At 41.7% G+C, this 23,271-nt stretch overlaps 1 protein-coding gene across 1 annotated transcript in view; it reads left to right on the top strand.

The window, feature by feature from the left end:
• WDR70 (WD repeat domain 70) overlaps window positions 1-23,271 on the top strand; it is a 151,860-nt gene that overhangs the window by 90,525 nt on the left and 38,064 nt on the right. The window contains exons 10-11 of the mRNA XM_060236068.1: window positions 7,802-7,976; window positions 22,548-22,647. Of these exons, the coding sequence (XP_060092051.1) occupies window positions 7,802-7,976; window positions 22,548-22,647 (275 nt within the window). The remainder of the gene's footprint in view (window positions 1-7,801; window positions 7,977-22,547; window positions 22,648-23,271) is intronic.

Genomic DNA, 23,271 nt, shown 5'->3' with positions numbered 1-23,271 from the left:
CATTGCAAGCCCCAATTCCAAAAGTGGTGTAAAATCTCAAAACCCAAAAAAGGTCTATAGATATAAATTATGAGCTTTTTTTTTGTTTTCACTGCTTGCTCCACCTTTCAATAAAATGCAGATAATAGGTGTTGGTCCATCTATTTAAACATGGGAACATTTTTTCAGTGTTTGTTGGGGGGAAACCCAGTAATGATTATGTGTAGTGCTTTCATTTTCAAGTCTATTGTGGCCACATGAACCCCATTTACCATTTTGATGAAACTAAAAATCAAAAAAGAAAGGCAGTGGGGAGGGGAGAGAGCGAATTCAGGGCACTGCAATTAATTGAAGAGAAGACTCAACAGGAGTTTTGTGCCTGTAGAAAACTTTAAATGGGGAAACAAATTTTTTTCCATGACTTCCTGGGTCATCCCCCCCCCCCCCAATTGCTTGGAAGGGTTAATGAAATAAGTCTGGATTTGACAGCTAGCTAATATGACCCTATAAATCTTCTTAATCTGTCATAATACAGCCTCTCTGTACATATTTCTTTTTATTATGTCTCTCCTACTTGTTACCATATACGGGAGACACTAGAAATAGATTACTAATGAGTCAAAAGGGAGCGCAGATTTGAGGAACTTAAAACCAATCCTGATAATAGAGTCAGCTGTTTACTCTAAACAGAAGTTATTTACATTCTTAGATCATGAATAGATCCATATTACCTTCCAAGAGAGCATTTCCATCTCTTTCAAAATTACTTTGAATCACTCTTTGGCACTCAGAAGCATTTCATGAAATCTGTTTTGCAGATGTGGAATCCATCACGTTAAAAAAAAAAAGACAACAGTTACATGTAAAAAGTGCATGCTTTGTGTTTTTAAATGTGTCAGTTCTTCCAATTTAAGAAGTCATTGGGTAGACCTTCAGGCTTTTCAAAGTTAATTTTTGTTCTTAGCCCATGATCTAGGCACAAGAGTGCATTTAAATGCACTGTTTAAATTAGAGATCAACATGCATTTAAATTTGACAGTTTTCTGATGTTTATTGTATTGTAGCACAAGTTTTTCCCCCTCAGCCTTATTTTGCTCTAAGCAGCATATGTGCTATGAAGTTATGTGTGTCAAACAAAAAAGAGAAGTGCCCAACTCTTTTTCTCTGTCTCCTCCCAATCACCTTGGAAAAATGAGAGAACAATAGTTCTGTTGTGCCCCTATATTCTCCTGATGTGTTGGTTAATATGTTTTTATATTTTATTTATTAAGCCAGTGTGGTGTGGTGATTAAGAGTGTCAGCCTAGGATCTGGGAGGCTCCGGTTCAAATCCCCACCCTGCCTTAGAAGCTCACTGGGTGACCTTGGGCAAGTTGCAGTCTCTCCACCTACTTACTTCACAAGGTTATTATGTGGATAAAATGGGACAGGGAAACAGCCTTATATGCTACTTGGTATCTTCACTGGGAAGACAGCTAAATAAAATTTCAATTTACTGCCTACTCTGCTTCAAGGATTGTGGCCGCCACCACCTCCTGTGGCTGGTAATAGAGATGAACACCAGTATGCAAAAACATGTCAAGGAATATGGTAAAAGGAAAGAAGGAATCAGCCAGATTTCCTGCCACTCAGTCCTGGTTTCTTACTGCTTATCTAGCCCATCACATAAAAGTTAGTTATAATGGTAGTTGTACATGGAACCCCACATGTCACATGTTGGTTCCATACTTCCAAAACAGCTGATCAATACAGGGATTGCAGGAGCAACCAATAGCTAGCTAGGAAGTCAACCAATGAGGGTAGCTGAAAAGAACTTCTGTGAGCCAGAAAGCTGAATGACTATGGGATGCCACCTATGCTCTGCTTCTAGCTATGCCCCCGCCCCCATGGGTTCACTGCAACTTCCACCGCCTGAGCAGCTTGTTGCTGAATTGATCCATTTTTTTCTATATATTTTGTATTTATCTCCTCTTTTTACTTCTCCTGTTCTGATTTGCTTACCTCCTAGACTATTCCAACCAGCCAGAAGAGGGGGAAATTACTGTCTTGCAAAGGCCAAAGATTGGGGCTATAACACCATCACTACCTTAACAGTTTTCTGGAAACAGGGTCCACGCAGGGCAGAGGATGGTGGAATGTGTTTAGGGTCCAGAAAATTTACGTTGGCTCCTCGTCTAGAATAACAGGCAATGAGTACAATAGCCTGAGATTGTGGGCACGTCAAAGCAAGGAGGGATGTTTTTGTTGGTTGGAAGGTCAAGCATTATCGACAGGAATATTTTGCAGGACGATAACCGTTGACAATACAACTTGCTCAATGTGTATGGATTACCAAGATTAAAGTACCTTCATGGGCTGAAATGGGCTATTCTTCTTGGCCAGCCCAAGCAACTCCTGCCATTTAGTTAGAATCCCATGAGTAGTAGGATTTTTGTTAAATTAGTGTGTGGTCTCTCTGTTGCATGCACCCAGTTTGGGTTTTCAGAACCTGCTCAAAACTCCATCACAGACTTATCTTCTTGGAAGATGGTGGCCTTGATACGGTAGCCTTTAAGAACATAAGAGAAGCCATGTTGGATCAGGCCAACGGCCCATCAAGTCCAACACTCTGCGTCACACAGTGGCAAAAAATTTTATATACACACATACACTGTGGCTAATAGCCACTGATGGACCTGTGCTCCATATATTTATCTAAACCCTTCTTGAAGGTGGCTATACTTGTGGCCGCCACCACCTCCTGTGGCAGTGAATTCCACATGTTAATCACCCTTTGGGTGAAGAAGTACTTCCTTTTATCCGTTTTAACCTTTGCCTTGGCAGGAGACCCAACGAGCTGCGTACTCTTGGATCCCAAGAATTGTTTGCACAGTCTAAACAAGCGAGCTTTATCCAAAAAGTTCATTGATTTCTTTCTTTATAATTAATGATCCTCTGAGTCTGTCACGATACTGAAATGCTTTTTTATGCATTAAACGCCAGAAGACTTTTTAATTATAATCTGGAAATTGTTCAGCGTTCTGTGAAAGGGTAGAAGTCTCTTTGTGTCTAGGAATGTTCAGCTGGTCCGCATGTATTTTCAGTTCTTGCTCTTCTGGCCTTCCCATTGCCTTACCCATGGTTGTTTTTATATGTTTTGCTGCATTTGTTTCCTTGTCCGGTTATTTACAAAACAGTTAAAAGCTTTGCATTAGTTCAGAGAACGCTCTTATGCAATATGTAATAGGGCTACTCTGGTAGGGGTCCTTGGTGTGAAAAATAGAGGTGTTAAAATTACACAAGACAACAATTGCTTTATTTATCTGTGAAATGTTGAGGGTATATGATTACTATGAACCACTCTGCTTTTATTGAAGCCATATGATCTTTTTTTGGTATTTCATATATTGCCTGTGTTTGGCACAGTACGCGATGCCTTCTTAAACAGGACTATTCGATTACAATATTGAACTATGTCTAGTAGACCACTGAAGTTTAATGAGGGTTAGATGGTCAGCTTTGTTTTTTTTCTTAACTAAACAAACTTTATTGAATGTTTATCAATACAGCGATGGCATGTCCATACAATTTACCAAGACAAGATCAATCTAATGTTAATGACAACTACAAGGTCTTGCCGTCAATATAGCAGAATAACCAAAATTAGTTCAAGATTGAAAATAAATCAGTTTCTTGTAAAATAAATTCTGAGGTACATTATTATGTTCCATTAAATAAGAAATCAAAGGCAACCAAACAGATACAACACACTCCTCATAGTGTTGTAAAGATAATTCAGATGAGTTACATGCAGTTTTGTTAATTATAAACAGTTCCCATAATCTCTGAAATTGATTTTCTAAAGAAGGTGGAGAGGGATTTACCCAGCTAGTTGCTATAGAAAGTCTGGCAGCTGTAATTAGGATATTTATTAAAAAAGAAGTGCATTTCCTAAGTGAGAGATCTTTCCAATTGTGTAGTAGATAAACATCTGGTTTTAAAGGCAAGTGGTAGCCAGTAATCAGTCTTATTTGGGTTTGAATTTGCCAAAATTTATAAATGTATTTACAGTTCCACCAAACATGTATATAAGAAGCTAATTCTCCACAATTTTTTGTACAAGTAGGTGCAATAGTAGGGACAAATTTGTGAAGTCTGATGGGAGGCCAGTACGACCTCATAAGTGTTTTGACAAACTGAAATTTAATATTTAAAATATTAGTTTTATTACCACAAGAGTTCCAAATAATACTCCATTCAGCAAAGTCAATTTGTCTATGACAATCTGCATTCCAACTTTTCTGATATCCCATTGGTTTAGTTTCAGCCATTCGAAGCAAGACTTTATACAACTTGGATATAGGTCCCTTATACTCATCTTTCAGAGTCTTTAGCAACTGTTCAAAACAAGTGAGAGGGTGAATACGCATTATCTAGATAAATGATGAATGAAACATATGTTTAATTTGTAGGTATTGAAACCAGTGAATGTTTAAGCCTGAATTTTTTTCTAATTTTTGTTTGTCTAAGAATAAGTTCTTATCAAGCAGATCAATCAATCGAAAGTGTCCTGTTTTACGCAAGGAGTTAACAAAATTGTCATCTTGGCCTAAGGGGAACCAGGATTGATTGAGAAAAGAAGTAAATAAAGACAAGTCCGTGACCAACTTATCTTTCTGTCTCTGCCAGATCGTAAAGAAAGCTTTCAAGAAGATATCAGCAATTTTTGTTTGAGCTATAAGTTTAAGATTCCATAAAACATCTACTTTATGAAATGGCATTAGGTATACTAATTCAATCAGTTCCCAATCAGCATCGCACTTGTTTTGAATAATAAAAATAGCTTGTGAGGATAATAGCTTCATACCCAATAGCTTCTGGGTAATCTAAACCTCCGAAGGCAGCGGGACACTGTGCTCTATTAGCCACAGTGTATGGAGCACAGGTCCATCAGTGGCTATTAGCCACAGTGTATGGAGCACAGGTCCATCAGTGGCTATTAGCCACAGTGTATGTGTGTATATAACATTTTTTGCCACTGTGTGACACAGAGTGTTGGACTTGATGGGCCGTTGGCCTGATCCAACATGGCTTCTCTTATGTTCTTATGTTCTTATGACAAATCAAAGTCATATGCATTATTCTGGTATGTTTATTGGACCACAAAATCTTGTTAAGAGTACTCTGCCATTTACCTAGTGTGGAGTTTGGGATAAGTATAGGTAAGGCTCTAAAAAGGAATAAAAATTTAGGGAGAATGGCCAAGAAAACCGAAGATTTAGGGAAAATGGCCAAGAAAACCGAAAATTGTCCCATTTTTTCAGTTGCTGACAAATTGAGTTTAACAAAGTAACATAGTTGACTTGAAATAGATTAGCAAGATCAGGGGTTCAGTCAGACATATCATTAGTGGCAACACAACTCTGTCTCGCTGACGGATTAAATATGTTCGTCCAGACATCCACATCTGGCAATCGAGCATCATCCAGGGTCATCCCGGCTTGCTGCGGATCAATGCGGCATTAATTTGATAGTGCAGAAAGTCCAGCCCTTTTTCAAAGAAGCGGCACAAGATTGGTTTTTCCCTGTTTGGACAGCTCACGTGCGATACTGCCCCTTGGAATGTTTACCGCCCCTCCCACCTTTTTTTTAAAAAAAAAGCCCCAGCAGACATGCGTATTGCCAGATCTTCCGGGAATCTGAGGTGACGCTTCTGCTTCTCCAATCAACACAGGATCGGGGGGGGGGGGGACATTATCCCACTATTCAGAATAGGAAAAAAATCTTTTTTTCCAATGTGGAGGATTTCCAGATATCATTGTCACTGCCAATTTCTAGGAAAGTAATTCCTGGCAGTTCCCTGGTTTGAATCGGCAACATTAATTCCGGAAACTCCCCCCCCCCCCCTTCCCTCCCTCCGCCTCTGAAGCAGCGTTTGATTTCCCACCTCCAAACAGTTGGGCGCATGTTCAATGGACCCCCCCTCCCAGGAATCACCATCTGATCACGCATGCTCCAAGAAAAAAGCGTGATAGTATTGGATGTCTGATCACTCAACAAAAGAATGGGTCGCATTCTTGGATGCTTGTATGATCGGCCCTGCATCAAATCAATATTCAGCGGTTCAAATTTGAGCGCTACACACCTGCTTTTAATGTGACGTGTGACCGCACCCCAGGAGGAATGAAAACTCCTAATAACCTCCAAGTGGTCGATGTCCATTTGTTAAAGCCCATATCCTTGAGAACTTGCATAGTTTGTTGGGAAACTTGCATAGCGTATAATTCTGATTTCTCTTTGTTAAAAGAGATTCCATATATTAAGGAGAAAGAGGAAGATAAGTCTTGTAAAGCTTTTAAGGATTGTTTGGGAGTTGTTAGAAATCTTTGTATGCAACCATGTAAATGCACAGTGATAATTGTAGCCATTAATAGTGTGGGTTGGAGCACATGGATCTGCTTTGCTAGTGGTGGTGCTTTTCTCTGGCGCAAAGGCTCCTTGCACCAGAGGAAAGCAGGATCTAAACCAAATCGTTGTTGTTGAAAAGGGTATAGGTTCTGAGAGCTCATATTTGCAGAGAGATTATACACCTTCACAAAGCTTTTTTTGTAGCAGGAACTCCTTTGCATATTAGGTTGCACCCTGCTGATGTAGCCAAACCTCTTAGAACAGGGCCTACTGTAAGCTCTTGGAGGATTGGCTACATCAGGGCTGTGTGGCCTAATATGCAAAGGAGTTCCTGCTACAAAAAAGCCATGCACCTTCAGGGGTCCTCAATATGAGGGGTTGGTATTTTGATTGTGCCTTGTGAGTAAGCTTTGCCTGAGGGATTGGATCCTATGGATCTGCTATGCTAATGGTAGAGCTTTCCAATGGAGAAAGAGCTTCCAGCACTGGCAGAAAGCTCTGCCATAGATCTGTCTTTCTCTAGCTGGTCTGGCAGTGGCTCTCCAGGGTCTCAATCAGAGGTCTTTCACATCACCTACTTTTAATAGATCCTTTTAGCTGACAGTGCCGGGGATTGAACTCAGGACCATCTGCATGCAAAGCAGGTGCTCCATCACTCAGCCACAGCCCAAATTCTGCCTGACAATAGGAGAACAGCAATTTGACAGCATCATGGGCTGTTAAATCCTCGTTGGCCTGGTCTTTCACAGCACTGAACTGGCGATGCCAGCGATTGGACCTGGAACCTTCTGCAGTGGATGTTCTTCCACTGAGCCACAGCCCCCTCCTGTAGAATCCAGCCCACTGTTGCCATCTTTTTTTTAACACTAGCTTGTATGCATTCAGTATAAGAGTGTAGGAGGAATAGACAATTCAAAGTTAACATCATTGACAAATCTGTCCATTAAGTTATTAAAAACTTTCCTTATCACAGTATTATTTTCCTCTTTGATTAATGTTGCAGGGGTAGGGGTAATGTACTATTATGTATCAACAGACTTGTGGTATTGAGCACATTTTAAAAAATAGTGAGGCAGTATGTATTAGAATGTTGGACTAGGATTCAAACCTCTACTCAGCTATGAAGCTTGCAGAGTACCTTGAGCTAGTCACCACCTTATCAACTTACCTCACAGGGTCTTTCTGAAAATAAAATTTGGGGAGGGGGGAGAGTGGAAAAGATATAACTATGAATGCTGTTCTATGCTCCTGGGAGAAAAGAAGGGGGTAGGATTTGTTTTAAAAAGTAATCAAATACATGTACCTGTACCCTGGAGTGATATTTCTGATTTGTTTACATTATACAGTTAAAGAGGGATTTACGTATGATTAGGGTATCGTTTTGTTTTTGTTTTAACCTCCCTGTAAAACCATTATTTCTTTTGATCTCTTGCTAGGACTGTGAGAACCTGGGATGTCAACAATGACAAAAAGCACAAAGGGGTGTTCAAGCCACGGTCAGCTCAAGGTAAACGAGTGATTCCCACAAGCTGCACCTACAACAGAGATGGCAAACTCATAGCAGCCGGCTGCCAGGATGGGTCCATCCAGATCTGGGACAGGAACATGAATGTAAGTAGAAATGGTCTCTTTTTTTACCCCTGTAGATCAGCTTGGGAAAATATGAAATGTTAAGTGTGTGTATGTGTGGGGGGGGGGCGGAATCCTCGAGATTGGATCACTCTGTTTTTCTCTTCTCTTGAATTTGAGCAACTTTTCCCCTCATAACCAGATAGCATGTGAAGGAGGCTAGGCTGACCTGTTCTCCTGTGCCTCAACCAAAGGGCTGTTTCTGTAGAAAGGAACCTTTGTTGTTATCCCACCTTGTTATCCTTCTGGGTCCTAGTTCTGGAGGGCAGAGGCTGGAATATAACCTAGGTGGTCAAGAAACAGCCATATCCACACACATTGTGTGTTGGGAAATACAACACTGAAGGGTGGTCAGCCTCTGAGTACCATTGCCTTGGCCTTCATGCCCTGCTTGTTAGCCCTCTTGGTTGGCCATTGTGTGAAACAAAGTGCTGGACCACTGGTCTTTCCTGCTATTTTTTTATGAGATATCTTTGTTTCAATTGTGGTAAACTGCCTTTGAACAAATAAGTGTCTGTTCCCAAGCAAATTAAGTCGCTATGTCTGGACATCCTTTTCATACAACATGGAGTAAAGTAAAGCACTTTTAAAAAAGTTTTCCATCTTAAGTTGTTAATGTTATCTGTGAGCAATGTGGCAACAGCCAAGTTTCAGTCTGCTGAGGGATTTTTTTTTTCCATTGTAGCTATAAATAATCCAAAAGACTCTATTAAAAGCTCTCTCTGGATATTGTGATGCTTTCTTCAAAACCTCGTTTCCATGAAAGCTCCAGCATGAAATTGATAAATTAGAACTGATCAGCAAATTCCATTTGGATATAATGGAGACTGGGGGATCACTTGCCTACTACAGAAAATAACTGCCTCGCTTCAGGTGTTAAATTAAAATAGCAAGACGGAAAGGCATGATTCTTTCACCACACTGTTTAGCAATGGTATTCCTGCATGCATGTGAATAGGATATATGTTTCAATCAGCCAATTTAGCATGTGAGGTACACATTATTTTAAGGATTTTTAAAAATCTTTGCACTGAAGGTAGTTGGCACCATCATGAAAGATATCTAATAAATATTCAATAATATAGAATGAAGCAGGTTATACACACACACTCCCTCACTTGTACATCTGAAGAAAATTAAGCTGTAGTTTGCGAAAGCTTGCTTTGCAACAATATCTAACTGAACACATGAAGGTGCAAAGGTCTTTCACATCAGCTACTATCTGATCCTTTTAACTGGAAATGCTAGGAATTGAACCTGGGACTTTCTGCATGCTAGGCAGCTGCTCTGCTACTCAGGCAACAGCTCTAGATTGTTAGGATTGGACCCAAAGGACTATAGAGCTTTTCTGCTTTTCCCTTCATACAGCAGTCCCCTGCCCTGGGGCGGGGGGGAGGGGAGAAAGTTGGGAGATCTTTAAGAACAAGTGGGAGGGATGGTGGCTCAGTGGTAGAGCATCTGCTTGGTAAGCAGAAGGTCCCAGGTTCAATCCCCAGCATCTCCAACTAAAAAGGGTCCTGGCAAATAGGTGTGAAAAACCTCAGCTTGAGACCCTGAAGAGCCACTGCCAGTCTGAGTAGACAAGACTGACTTTGGTGGACTGAGGGTCTGATTCAGTATAAGGCAGCTTCATATGTTCAAAAAAGTGGGATGAAATACACAGGTTTTCAGTGTGTGGGAGGGGGTTTAACTGGTCAATATTACTCCCCTTTTCTAGCAGATATCCTTCTGCAAGATAATTGGGGCTCTAACCCTGATTTAGAATCCAGCCCTTATTCTTGAAGGTGTTGTGAAACCCGTGTTGCTTTTAGTACAAGACTAGCTTAGTTACCCATGAATATTTAACATTACAGTAACTCAGTGATTCAATCATGCATATGCTAATACAAGCAAGCTGAGACCACCTAAGTTTGCTTATGGTGCTGTGAATCCATCAGCAGTCATGTCAGAGGGACTTCTAGCTGAAAATACAGGTAGGATTAAATAGTGCAGGAGAGGGTAAAAGAAATCACTGGGCTGCCTTCTCCATGGAGACCAGGTCACATATCACAAAGGGACATCCATAGCCTGAACATCAGCTCCTGCTGCCTGTTTGGAGATAAATGGCTGCTGAAATTTCATAGGTCTTCTCCACTTGTTCATAAACACTTGAAAAGTGTACACACAGAGGGCAACGTATTATGTCATTTTTAAGACACCTAAAAGTTCCTATTGCGGGGGAGGAGAGCCAGGAATAAGCAGGCTGCTGTTGTTAAATCCACCCCAGGAACTTTTAATATTTGAACACTGTCTACGCTTACATCAACAGCTACACAAATGATGAAAGCCAGTCCTCTGAACAAATTATTATTCTGCTGGAACAAGTTTACACTTTGAATAGCTTCTAAAACCACCGTACCATTATCAAGTTTTACTAGGTTTATAGTGGAAATAGCAGGAGGCATAAAAACATACAGAAGATTATGTGACTTTCTCCTTCTTATTGGCTCCTGGTAAAATAGTGTGGAAAGTTGAATAGGTTGAACGTTACAACAGGAAGCTAGGTAACTCCTAAATTGTTCATAAGAATCCTTTTCTTCAAGCCAAAGAGGGATTCCGTGGATATGTCTGCTATGTAGCCTTGATTCTAGAAAAAAATAATTTTATGTTTGCTTACTTGCCAGAATCTTTTGTTTTAAGATGTCTTTAAAAACAAAAATATCTGAGCCTGTGAGAACCATTGTGGTGTAGTGATTGGAACAGGGGCGGCCAAACTGTGACTTGGGAGCCACATGTGGCTTTTGCACACACATTGTGTGGCTCTCAAAGCTCCCACTGCCCCATTGGCAGGCTTGGAGAAGGCATTTAAAGTTAAGGTTGTTTTCTTTCCATCTTTAAATCACTTCTATAAGCCAAGCCAGCCAGTGGCTTGGAGAAGGCATTTAAAGCTAAAGTTGCTTTCTTTCCACCTCTCGTTCCCTCCCCATCTATTTTCTTGCCTGTCTTGTGGCTCTCAAACATCTGGCGCTCATGTCTTGTGGCTCTCAAACATCTGACTTTTTGAGATCATCCCCACATCCTTTCTGTGCATGTCCACATCACCCAAGGGTTGATGGAATTTTTCTAGATGGAGGGACTTCTCAGTGATAGTTCCAAGACTATTGAAGCAGCATCCTCACAGGAATTCATCTTGTCCTTTCCATAAATGACATGTCTGTGCCAGGTTAAAGTTGTGCCTTCCCCAAGTATTTTTGGGCCGCTCACCTAGCTTTAATGGCTATTGCTCTGTTTTTGCCACTTGTCAAGTAAATGGGGCAGCTGTGCACTCCAAAATGGGAGCTGGGGATTGCATAACTTGAAATAAAAATTTTGAAAGGAAAGCAAAGGACAAATCCTTGCATTATCCCAGGGGAGAATTGCAGCCTTGCTAGTTTTTGCATAGTTTTCTGTTTGTTTCTGCGTGAGTAAAACTGTTTGTATATAGAATGATTGTAACTCAGTCTTTGGAGCAGCAAGCCTGACTGGGTCCTACTTTTTGGTACCAGAACTAAACCTCGCTTCAAACCAGAATTCTGTGTGGACCTCGTTAATTTTCTGCTACACTTACGTACCAAAGACTTCCTGGTTTTAGGAAGCCTTTGTTCTAACCTTTGTTTTGCTGTAAGTACAGATCCTTCAGTTGTTTTTGTGTCTTGCCACAACCATAACCATGGTTTTAATTCTGGTTTGCCAGCTAGAAACAATCCTAACACAGATTCATGAAAGACCATGGCTAGATTGAAGGCTTCCTGAATGAACAAGTCTTCAAACCCAGTGCCATGCCAACAGGAAAGGAACAAAGAAGTGCTTGAGCCTGAGACAGGGCCGATGTCAGCATCTCCTGAGGTGGGGTAGCTGTCCCAGGCGTCCTATCGGGGCCAACTGCTGCCACCCAGCATCATTGGGGAAGGTCATACAGGCAGTACAGAGCCATGGTGTTTTTTGCAGCTCCAGCAGTGGCACTGCCCAGCCACATACTGCCCCTGGCCTCTGGAGAAAGGCCATGTGGGAGGGGTCCCATGCAGAGGACACATAGGCAGGCAGGTGGGCAGGACACATAGGTAGGCAGGAAGGGAGATGTCAGTGGAGGTCTGGTTGTGGACAGAGAAGGGGATGGGGCCCCTGGGCATTCTCTACCCTCCAAACCCTGGAACCCATCCTGGCCTGAGCACTTGAGATTCTTTCATGTCAGGAACAACATTCTGATGTCTTTGTGCTGTATCAGGGGTGGCCAAACTCTGGCACGGGAGCCACATGTGGCTCTTTCAACATATTGTATGGCTCTCGAAATCCACCTCACCCCCATTGGCCAGCTTGGAGAAAGCATTTGTCCCTTTAAATCACTTCTCCTAACCCAGGGGTGGGGAACGTCAGGCCCAAGGGCCATTTAGGGCCCTCGAGGATTCCTGGGCTGAGCCAAGCCACATGGTAGTTTCCCTGGGCCCTGGCTGGCCAGCAAGGATTGTGCGGCCGAGCCGCACTGTGCAGCAGCCTTCCCGGGGCCTGGCTGGCCAGCAGGGATCACGGGACTCAGCCAGCATTGCTGCAGGGCCTGGAAAAGTCACTGTCACAGTTCAGGTAAGTTTCCCCCTCATTTCTTTATTTCCCTTTCTTTCTGTTTCTTCCCCACATTTATTTCCATTTATCCCCCTTTATTCCCCTTTCTTCATTTCCCTGTATTTCCCTTCCTTCTCCCCATTTCTTTATTTCTTTCTTTCCTCTTTCTTTCTCTTCTCTCCATTTCTTTATTTTCCTTTATTACCCTTCTCTCCATTTTATTTTCCTTTCTTTCCCCCATTTCTTTATTGCCCTTTTCCCTTGCCCCCCTCCTCCTCCCTCCCTTCCCCCCCCCCTCTCTGTGGAGCCTGAGTGGTGGGCATTGTGAAGGACTGCTGCTGGGGTATGTGGGTGCCTTTAAAGGTCTGCTGGGAGCAGCTTTCATTTCCAAATGAAGGGAGGAGTGGCAGAGGTGGGGGTGGGAGCCAGCTACCACCAGTTCAGTTTGCACGTGATTATCCCAGATGGTGTGGCCTAATATGCTAATGAGTGTATGACCTAAAATGCTAATATTAGGGGATGTGGTCTAATATTCCTGGACCTAAGCATTTGCCTAGGGTGGTGGGCCAGTGTGTGTGTGTGCTGAATTAGGCTCTCCCCACCTGACTTCAAATAGGAAAACAATTATTTGCATTAATTTTGCTGGCCTGAGTCATTCTCCCTCGGTGGAGCGCTGTTTTTTAAGTTGGTAGTTTTGTATGGCCTGCGAATGATGTTATAAATAGCCAAATGGCCCTTGGCAGAAAAAAGGTTCCCCATTCCTGTCCTAACCAAACCAACTAGCAGCTTGGAGAATGAATTTAAAGTTGAAGTTGCTTTATTTCCACCTCTCCCTCCCTCCCCCATTTGCTTTCCTTCCTTCTTTCCTGACTTGCAGTTCCCAAACATCTGACATTCATGTCTTGTGGCTCTCAAACATCTGATGTTTATTTTATGTGGCCCTTACATTAAGCAAGTTTGGCCACCCACGTACTGTTTGAATGCAGTCCCAGTGTGCCTGGATTTTGCCTTTGGTAGATATTAGCATTGCATCATACATATTGCTTATAAAGCAAATAAGCCAGAAAATGCAAGAGTCTGTTGGAATGTGACTCACATTTATTAAAATCAAAATTGCTTAACAATGAGGAATATCATCCTTGGGGGGGGGGCTTTGTTCAGATGACAAACTAATGGCTCCATAGGACCTTTGAAGAATACCTAGCTACATCTGGAAATTTCTTAAGTAAATATAAGATTAAAGGCATCCAAATAGACACTATATTTTCCTTGCAAGCTCAAGGTGAAGGTTTCCATATCCATAAGGATCCCACACTTCTCGTTCCAGAGATATGTGTGCCAGATCTCTGCTACAGAACCTGAAAAATTGCATTTAGCATGCCAGAGGCAAATATTAACATTTTTTTTTCTGTATACATCTGGTCCATCCAGTACTTCCTAAACTGTAGCCTGAAAATAGCACCATATTATCATCAGATTCTCCTCCCTTTTGCTCAGAGTGTGTGTGTGTGGGGGGGGGGGGGAATGCACTGTTCTGTTTCTAAATGCATTCTCTCCTATATAATAAACAGTTTATAATAAAGTGCTATCCAACTGTTTGTATTAGCTAATACAGTGATGAGAGGCAGTTCTAAAGTTCAAGGTCTGTCAGTCATAATGCAAATAAGTCAAACAGTCCTTGGTGTAGGTTGGAGGGGGAAAAGGTTGAACCTCCATGGAAACCTGCTCTTCCTTGAAGTTGTCCCATGGATAACCTGCCCAGAATAAAAGAGCAGGAGTCCCATTTCACCTGAAAGACTAACAAAAAGACTTGCAGCTGAAAGACTAACAAAACTTATTCAGTTTGGGCAGTGACTCACAAAAGCTCATCCCCTGCTATAGATTTTGTTAGTCTTAAAGGTGCTACTGGACTCATTCTCTTTTCTACTGCTACAGACGGACGAACACGGCTACTCATATTGATCTCTCTTCCCAGGATAAGAAAGCAATACTACTATAACAAATCCCAGCATGAAAACAGTGAGAAGCACCCCCTTCCTCAGCAAACAAAGAACAGTTAGTGCTCGATATTGTTACGAGACGAGGTTATGTAGAATGGTGGCTGCATTCTGATTCAGGAAGCTCATTTGGCAAAGGGCTGCCAGTGCAATCCTGAACAGTTACATACTTCTAAATCTGTTAAAGCTTAGAAGGTTGCAACTAAGTTTAGGATTGCATCGTGGGAGAAGTCTGGGGCTCCCCTGGCTACAACCCTGTAAGACACCTGGTTTAATATTTCCAGAAATATCAGAATCAACCGAGTTTTTTTTGGGGGGGGGGGGGTTGGTAGAAAAAGCCCAGCAGGAACTCATTTGCATACCCCCTGATGCCATTTGCATTTGCACACCCCCTGATGCCAAACTAGCTGGAACTGCATTCGTATGTGTTCCTGCTCAGAAAAAATCCTGAGAGTCAAAGCAAGTTCAATTCATTTCAATAACCTTTCTTGGCATGATATCAAACCTAAGCAAGGAACCAATCCATCCATCAAATGGCAATATGCAAATACATTAAGTGCCTTTTAGATGCTAAATATAAAAAATTTTGCAACAGTTTCAGCTACCAGTTGGTTCCAAGTTGACAACAGGAAGACAATTTTATATTTGTCAGACTTTGCTGTTCCTGCTCTGAGAAAAAGCCCTGAGGGTCAAAGCATGTTATACTTCATTTGGATGGAAATGTGCGAATCTTCAGACTTCCTGACCTGCCCCCCATTCCCTTACACCTTCCATTTCCCCTCCCCCATTGCTGGTGGACTTCCTGCAAACTTAAGAGGGGGGAGATGAAAGCCCTCCAGTGGTGGGGAGGTGCAAGGAGATGGGGAAGGAAAACCAGAGAATCGCCAACTGTGAACACTCACTGCCATTGCAAAGGCCTCTGCATTGAGAGCCAGTTTGGTGTAGTGGTTAAGTGCGCAGACTCTTATCTGGGAGAATTGGGTTTGATTCCCCACTCCTCCACTTGCAGCTGCTGGAATGGCCTTGGGTCAACCATAGCTCTTACAGGAATTGTCCTTGAAAGGGCAGCTGCTTGTAAAAAGCTCTCTCAGCCCCACCTACTTCCCAGGCAGTGTTCCCTCTAAGCTGAGCTAGTGTGAGCTAGCTCACAGATTTTTGGCCTCCAGCTCACATATTTTTGTCTTAGCTCAGGAAAAACAGCCCCAGAGCAAACTAATTTATACAGTAGCTCGCAACTTTAATGCCAGTAGTTCACAACTTTAATGCCAATTGCTCACAAAGTAGAATTCTTGCTCACATGACTGCAGCTTAGAGAGATCATTGCTCACAGGTGTCTGTTGCGGGGTTGGGGGAAGGTGAAGGAGATTGTGACCACTCTGAGATATAAATCCAATATCATCATCATCATCTTCTTCTTCTTCTATCTCTTCTTCTTCTATTTCTTCTTCTCAGTAGCAGTGAGTCTACCTTCTGGGAGCATCCATGGCTAGCTGAAATAGAAAGTAAACTAGATTATATTAGATCCAAAGCAAGGTTTTAAGGAGAGCGCCGCTGTCTGCAGAGATAGCTTAGCAACTCACCCACTGAGCCATAACCCCTGCATTCCATGAGGTTTATTGTAGACCCTTGAGTTCATTGCTGGCTGCTTATAGCATTGACACATCTGTAAAGATGAGGAGGTAACAGTGTGATAGTTACATTCAGTCAACTCTGGATCTTCTAATGTGATGCTGTTTGGTGTCTGAGATATGGTGGGTGGAAAGAGAAAGTGTGTAAAAATGAATGTAATTGCCCCAGCTCTTGCCGTTGAGTCAACCAAATCATGGCAAATCCATGGAATTCTACCTCGTGGGGTCTTCAGAGCAAGAGATAAGCAGAGGTGGTTGGACATTGCCTTCCTCTGCAAGGCAGCTTCTACCTTCTGTGGTGGTCCCCCCATCCAAGTAGTAGCCCCTGTATGACCCTGCTTAGCTTCCAAGCCCTGATGAGATGAAGCTAGTCTGGGCTATTAGAAGTGGGTAGCAAAAGCCCAAAACTGTGGGCCAGTCCTACTTTAGATAAGACCCACTTCAAAATATAAGACTGTAGAATTACTAAAGTAACGTCTTTCAAGTTTGGATTGTTGGTACCAGTATTAAGTCTTGGGTGTTTCACACAATAATGAGAAACACACCCTAGGAGCAGAGACTGAATGTGCTGTATAGATTCCAGATTTTGGCCTTTAAAGCGTGGCATTTCACAATAGCAGCTCTTAACATCTTTCAATTAAGATTTTTTTTTGCGGGGGGTGGGGCTTGTGTTTCCTTCTTAAAGAGTCTGTTAAATGGCCTTAACTTGTGGGACTGAGAACATTAGAAATGCTTTAGAACTCCCTTGTTTGGTAGAATTCTACCCCAAAAGCAAATTACTGAAGAAGCCATAGCTGAGCAACAAGGTTTAAGGCAAGAGCTGAAATGATATGAAACATTTCTTTTTAAAAAACGTTTATTTTGCAAATCGTATATTAGCCATTGTAATATCATTTCTGCCCTGAAATTTGATTTAAAATATCATTTTTCTTGCTCTTTCCATTTTGTTGGGAAGTTAACCCAGTCCATTTGTATGGCACTGAAAGGTGTCCTATGTACAGAAAGGTAAATGCCTCCCTGGGTTCCTTGCAGAATTCACACCTTCCTCTGTCCCCTCCATTGTGACTGCAGGCATTTACATAATTTAGCACATGAAAGCTTACATTCTGAATGAAACTTTGTTGGTCTTAAAGGTGCAGCTTGACTCCTGCTTTGTTCAGCTGCTTCAGACCAACATGACTGCCCAGCCGGATCTATCTACATAGCTTATATGTTTTCTTTCCTCTGTCCCTCTGTTGTCATTCCCCAGGACTGCAAGTTCATTGGGAGACCCTTATTTTCTGTTTTTATTGGGGGAGGGGGGAGTTAGCCGATGCTTTATTCATAATGTGTCTTGATCCAATCTCCCTAGTTTTAACTAAATTGCCTTACTATGGCAAAGCAAGCAGAATTAAAGTAGGTAGTTAAAGCAGTGATCTATTGTGGTGTTGCAGCACAAAGTGCCTTTAGGAATAATCGCTTGTGGTGCAAAATTATTGTTGGGTGTTCACATTCTACTTATATCTCTCACCAAAACAGTAGCAGTTGTTACCTTTGCTATGACTTTAATGGATCCTCCTGCAAAAGAAAAATAGAAAAAATGGGAAACTTGATGTTGCTACTGCATGAAGTTTGTTTTTAGGAAATACTGAAACTAGGCAGAGAGGCTGGTGAAATGATGGAGCATTTTCCAGCTGTGTTTTATTTAACGTATGAGTTGTAGTGATGCTTCTCAGACTGAAACCAGACACATCCGTGCAATAACTGTCTTCCTAAAATCAACTGTGTTTTTATTCCCAGGATACTGAGTGAGATGTTGTTTTGTGTGCCTGCTTATATGTTATGTTCAAGCTACCTTGAGTCTGAGGAAAGGAAGTGGGATATAAATATTATAAATAAATAATTGTATATAACAGCGGGGAGGTACAGTTTAACTTTATTTTATTGTAGAACAAAGTTTGAGTCCAGTGGCACCCTCCTTCTACACTCACCTTTTTGTATATTCTGCTTGAGTCCCTTTCCCCTGCCTAGAAAATGGCCGGGCAGTCCAGAACTGCTAGAAACGTATGTGTGGTGCCATCTTGGATTTTTATCACTTTCTCTATACCCCCCCCCCCCTTTGGCCCACTCAAGCCAAGTTTGGAATTGGATTCATGATTTGGGTCATAATCATAGACATCTCCATTCATATCTTTTTCATGTCACAGGTCATGATAATGCAGGAAGATAAAGATCCAGTTAAGATTACATCCTTTTTTTCATTAAATAATACACAAAGTAACTTGAGTTGGCATGGGGTTTAAGCCCTTTGGCTCTGTTTGCCAAATGGCATTTAGTTGTAAACAAAGTTTTAAAGCAGAGATATCAAACGGGTGACCCAAGGACCAGATCAGGCCCCTGGAGGGCTTCTATCAGGCCCATGAGCAACTCACTGTCATCTGCCTCCTTCTCTCTCTTGCTTCTTTCTGCATCACAGCTTGCTTTTTCCTGCATCACAGCGTCTATTTTCTCCATTGGCAGACCAGCATACGAAGCGACTTATAAACAAAAGCTCGCAATGCCCAGCCATTTCATATTTTCAACTGAGTCTTAGGCTCAAAGCATTGGCCATGAGATTTCTGTAATGAATGTCAATAAATCAAAAGTAGGATTGCAACTTACAAATACACACCTGAACAGCCTACTCAAGATTGCTACAGCATAGACATTGTCTCCAGATTTTGATTCAGTAATTCAAAGTAAAGGGTGTCAGTTATCAGAAACCGTTAAGTAAACAAAATATTGCAAGAGTGCTAATCTTTGAAGCATGTTTTAAGTTAAAAAGATCTTTAATTGTGTTTGTCTGTGTCCTTTAAAAAGTTTACATATCCACTACTTGGCATTAAACTTTATGACACACGTGACCCAGCCCAACAAGATGTGATTGATATCAAATCCGGCCCTTATAACAAATGAGTTTGACACCCCTGTTTCAGTAAATATATCTGGTTGTCCTTTTGTTCAGTTGGTTATTTCTGTTGATTTTAATTATTTATATGAGATCTCTTCTGATATTTATATTGTATATTTATAATAGTAGATTTTAATAGTTTTATTCATTTTTGGACATTTTCTAGACTCACTAAAAAATGGAGTATAAATATTTCAGTTTCCAAAAATACCAGCAGTCATGTTTCTAGGAAGCATCATAGGGTTGGATTTCTGAAATATTAGCAAAGCAAAAGGTTAATTTTTTTTTTGTTCACATTTGGAAACGTAATGTAGAAAGAATTGTGAGGATTTACTACTTTTATGTGTGTGAGCATTTTTACATAAACATAATGAAAGGCCAGCTGAATGCTTTCCAGGTACTTTTGTTTTTATTAGTGATATTTATTGTCTTAAGTTAGCCAATTTGCATTATTGTTCTCAGACACAAAACCTTAAGACATCCAAATGTTCTAGATGGGATTTCATTTTGGGGGGGGAAAAAACCAACCTGTTAGGCTGAGATTTCTCATAGTTGTTGAAATATCATTTTCCCAGAAAGTAATTTTGGCTGCTTGATTTTCAGTGCAACTTTTATTGGATGCCACCTGGGGGACAGGAAAAGAAAAGAGCCGATATTATTGAAGTTTTTAAATTGTGTCTTTTTATGGATAACTGGTTAGTTGGTACATCTTGCTTTCATTCCCCCCTTTGACATATTTGCAACAATAGTGGAATACATGAATTAAGAAAAAAAAATTAGAAAAAGTTCAAGCCCAGTGACAACTTTAAGACTAACAAAGTTCTATTCAGGGTATAAGCTTTCATGTGTGTTCATACTTCTTCAGATACCTTAAGAATGTAAGAGAAGCCATGTTAGATCAGGCCAATGACCCACCCAGTCCAACATTCTGTGTCACATAGTGGCCAAAACTCAGGTGTCATCAGGAGGTCCACCAGCAGGGCTAGTGCTCTAGAAGCCCTCCCATTGTTGCGCCTCCCAAGAATACAAAGCATCACTGCCCCAGAAATAATGCTCCATCTTTATCAGGAAGGATTGCTTCAGTGCTTAGTTCTTGTGGCCCCTTCTTACACAATTTGAGACCTTTCTAAAGGCTTGATCAAAGAAAATAAATAGATATTACCTTGGACCCCATGGTTTAAAAAAAAAAGGTAAAGGTAGTCCCTTGTGCAAGCACCAGTCGTTTCCGACTCTGGAGTGATGTTGCTTTCACAATGTTTTCACGGCAGACTTTTTACGGGGTGGTTTGCCATTGCCTTCCCCAGTCATCTACACTTTCCCCCCAGCAAGCTGGGTACTCATTTTACCAACCTCAGAAGGATGGAAGGCTGAGTCAACCTGAGCCGGCTACCTGAAACCAGCTTCCACCGGGATCGAACTCAGGTCGTGAGCAGAGAGTTCAGACTGCTGTAGTGCAGCTTTACCACTCTGCACCACGGGGCACTTAGGATCCCATGGTAAATTTCCACTAACGGAAGGGGTATGAGTATGCTAATTCCTCAGTTCATCTGCCAGCCTCTGATTTGTTCCACATGCACAGGGTTGCCAGCTCCCTGTTGGGGAATATCTGGAAATTCAGGGGGTGGTGCCCTTGAAGAGGTGGGACTTGGGAAGGGGAGGGACATCAGCAGAGTATAATACAATAGAGCCCTCCCTCCAAAGCAGACATTTTCTCTAGGGGAATGGTTCTTGGTCATCTGAAGGTCAATTGTAATACCAGGAGACATCCAGGTGCTACCTAGAGGTTGGCAGCTGTACACATGCAGTTTCTGGGGTTTTGCATTTCTGAGGAACACCATTGTAGGCTGCAGTGGGCAAAAGAAAGTGAGGAAGTCCCAAGCTGCTGATAGAAGTGCCTTCTGTTACTGGAGATTTACAGTGAGAGCCAAGCGTATCACTTGGAACTTTTTCTAGTACTGTGAGAAGATTATACAAGATTTTCAAGAAAAAGAAGGCATTCCCATACTTTTTGTGTGTGTCTGCTTTGCTCCTCTACTATGAATAGCATTCAAGATAGCTTTCAAATGAACAAATGAAGAAAAATGACTAAAATCTTTACAGCAGCAAATAGGGTCGCCAGCCTCCAGTGGGGCCCTGGAGATCTGCCAGAATTTCAGCTGATATCCATACTTCAGAGATTAGTTTCCCTGTAGAAAAGGCTGCTTTGAATGGTAGACTCTATGGCATTGCTCCCTGGGCTCTGCCCCCAGATCTCCAGGAATTTCCCAACACAGAGTGGGCAGGATTAGCAGCAAAATCTGATAACAGCACAAAAATCAGGACTGAAAGGAGTAATAAAATAAGAATATATTGATAAGATCAGGGCTTTTCTTGAGCAGGAACGCACAGGAACGCAGTTCCGGCTGACTTGGTGTCAGGGGATGTAGCCTAATATGCAAATAAGTTACTGCTGGGCTTTTTCTACAAAAAAAAGCCCTGGATAAGATGAAGAAAACCAGAAAGCACTAGTAAAAGCAACAGAAATCAGAACCAAGGAAAAAACAACCTTTCTTGAATAACGTCATTTTACAGATCTCCAGAAGGTCTTAAGTGACTTGAGTAGATGAGTTTCCTAAAAACAGGGAATTCCAAAGTCTGGGTGCCGCCGCTGAAAAAGCCCTGTTACACATGTTTAGCAGCACTTCACTTTGGTGTGGGTACACAGAGTAAAATAGCACAAATTGTGAAGGGAGGGAGGTCTGTGAATTCCCTGCATTGTGCAGGGGGTTGGGCTAGATGACCCTTGATCCCTTTCAACTCTATGATTCTGTTATTTTTAGGTCCCAGGCAGGCACATGCAGCTAGAGGTCATCCTTGAAAACTCTTACTTTGCTATAGCTAAATAGCATTCAGACTCAAAAAACTCTTCTAAATATCAAACCCAGACTTTTTTACGCTTCTTCTTTTTGGCATGTGCAGTTTTCCAAGTGTCACTTGTTTTCATGATGCATCTGAAAGACAAATGATGTATTTCCCCCATCTTAAACTTTAAAATGTAGAAAGGGATAAAAAATGTTTTTGTTTCTTAGTCATTCATTATCTGACTTTTAACTAGCCTAAAAGGGAGTTGTGCTTGGGTATTAATATTGCATAGATGTATTATTATTTTTCTGGACTGTAAAACAAAGTCTTTGGAAGTGGTACAACTTCTTTCCCCAGTTTCTTTAAAATGTTAAATCATATAAAAGGTGCTATTCGAGAATTTATGGACATCATCTGTGTGTTTGCTCTCTCCCTCACCTCTGATTTTAAAATCACTTGCTTTGGATTCCCCTTCCTCCCCATCCAGAAGTACTGTAAGGGGCATTTGATGTTCTAAGAGAACAAGGTGCATATGGTCTCAAAGCGGCACAGCTTGTTAATATTTTATTTGCTTTGCAAACAGGTTCACACCAAGTTCCACTGCAGGCAGGCACATGCTCCAGGCACTGACACGTCATGCTTGACATTTTCCTATGATGGCACTGCTCTCGCCAGCCGAGGAGGTAAGTGACGAAATTGTCTTCTGCGTTCATTGCAGCATGCAAGTTTGGCTGAAGTTTTGCACTGCTTTCTTAGGGCCTACCTAGGTTGGTTTGTTTATTTTGTTATCGATTTGAAAAAATATAGATGCCCACTCTTCGGAGACCTGCTCAAGGTAATTCATCTACTAACGAAAGAGTGGTTGGCTGTAATCTGGACATCCAGAAGGAAGGAAGGGAATAAGGAAGACATCCTCTTTTGGTTTGCCTTTTTCCTTACCAGTGACAACAAGATTGTGGGGCTGGGGGGGATGATAACTGGCAGAACCATGTATGTTTTTAAATATTTATACTTCACCTTTCCCATAGCTCATGGCAGTTTACAAATTCCAACTTTAAAACAGTATATAATAAAACTTAACGTAACCCCATGCAGTCCTAAACAATGTCATAAGAACATAAGAGGAGCCATGTTGGATCAGGCCAGTGGCCCATCCAGTCCAACATTCTGTGTCACACAATAGCCAAAAAAACCAGGCTCCATCAGGAGGTCCATCAGTGGGGCAGGACAATAGAACCCCTCCCACTGTGCTCCCACCAGCACCAAGAATACAGAGCAGCACTGCCCCAGACAGAGAGTTCCAACAA

The sequence above is a fragment of the Heteronotia binoei genome, chromosome 4 (assembly GCF_032191835.1).
Source record: "Heteronotia binoei isolate CCM8104 ecotype False Entrance Well chromosome 4, APGP_CSIRO_Hbin_v1, whole genome shotgun sequence".
Classification (NCBI taxonomy): Eukaryota; Metazoa; Chordata; class Lepidosauria; order Squamata; family Gekkonidae; genus Heteronotia; species Heteronotia binoei.
The sequence above is the reverse complement of the archived record's forward strand: the minus strand, read 5'-3'. Positions and strand labels throughout refer to the sequence as shown.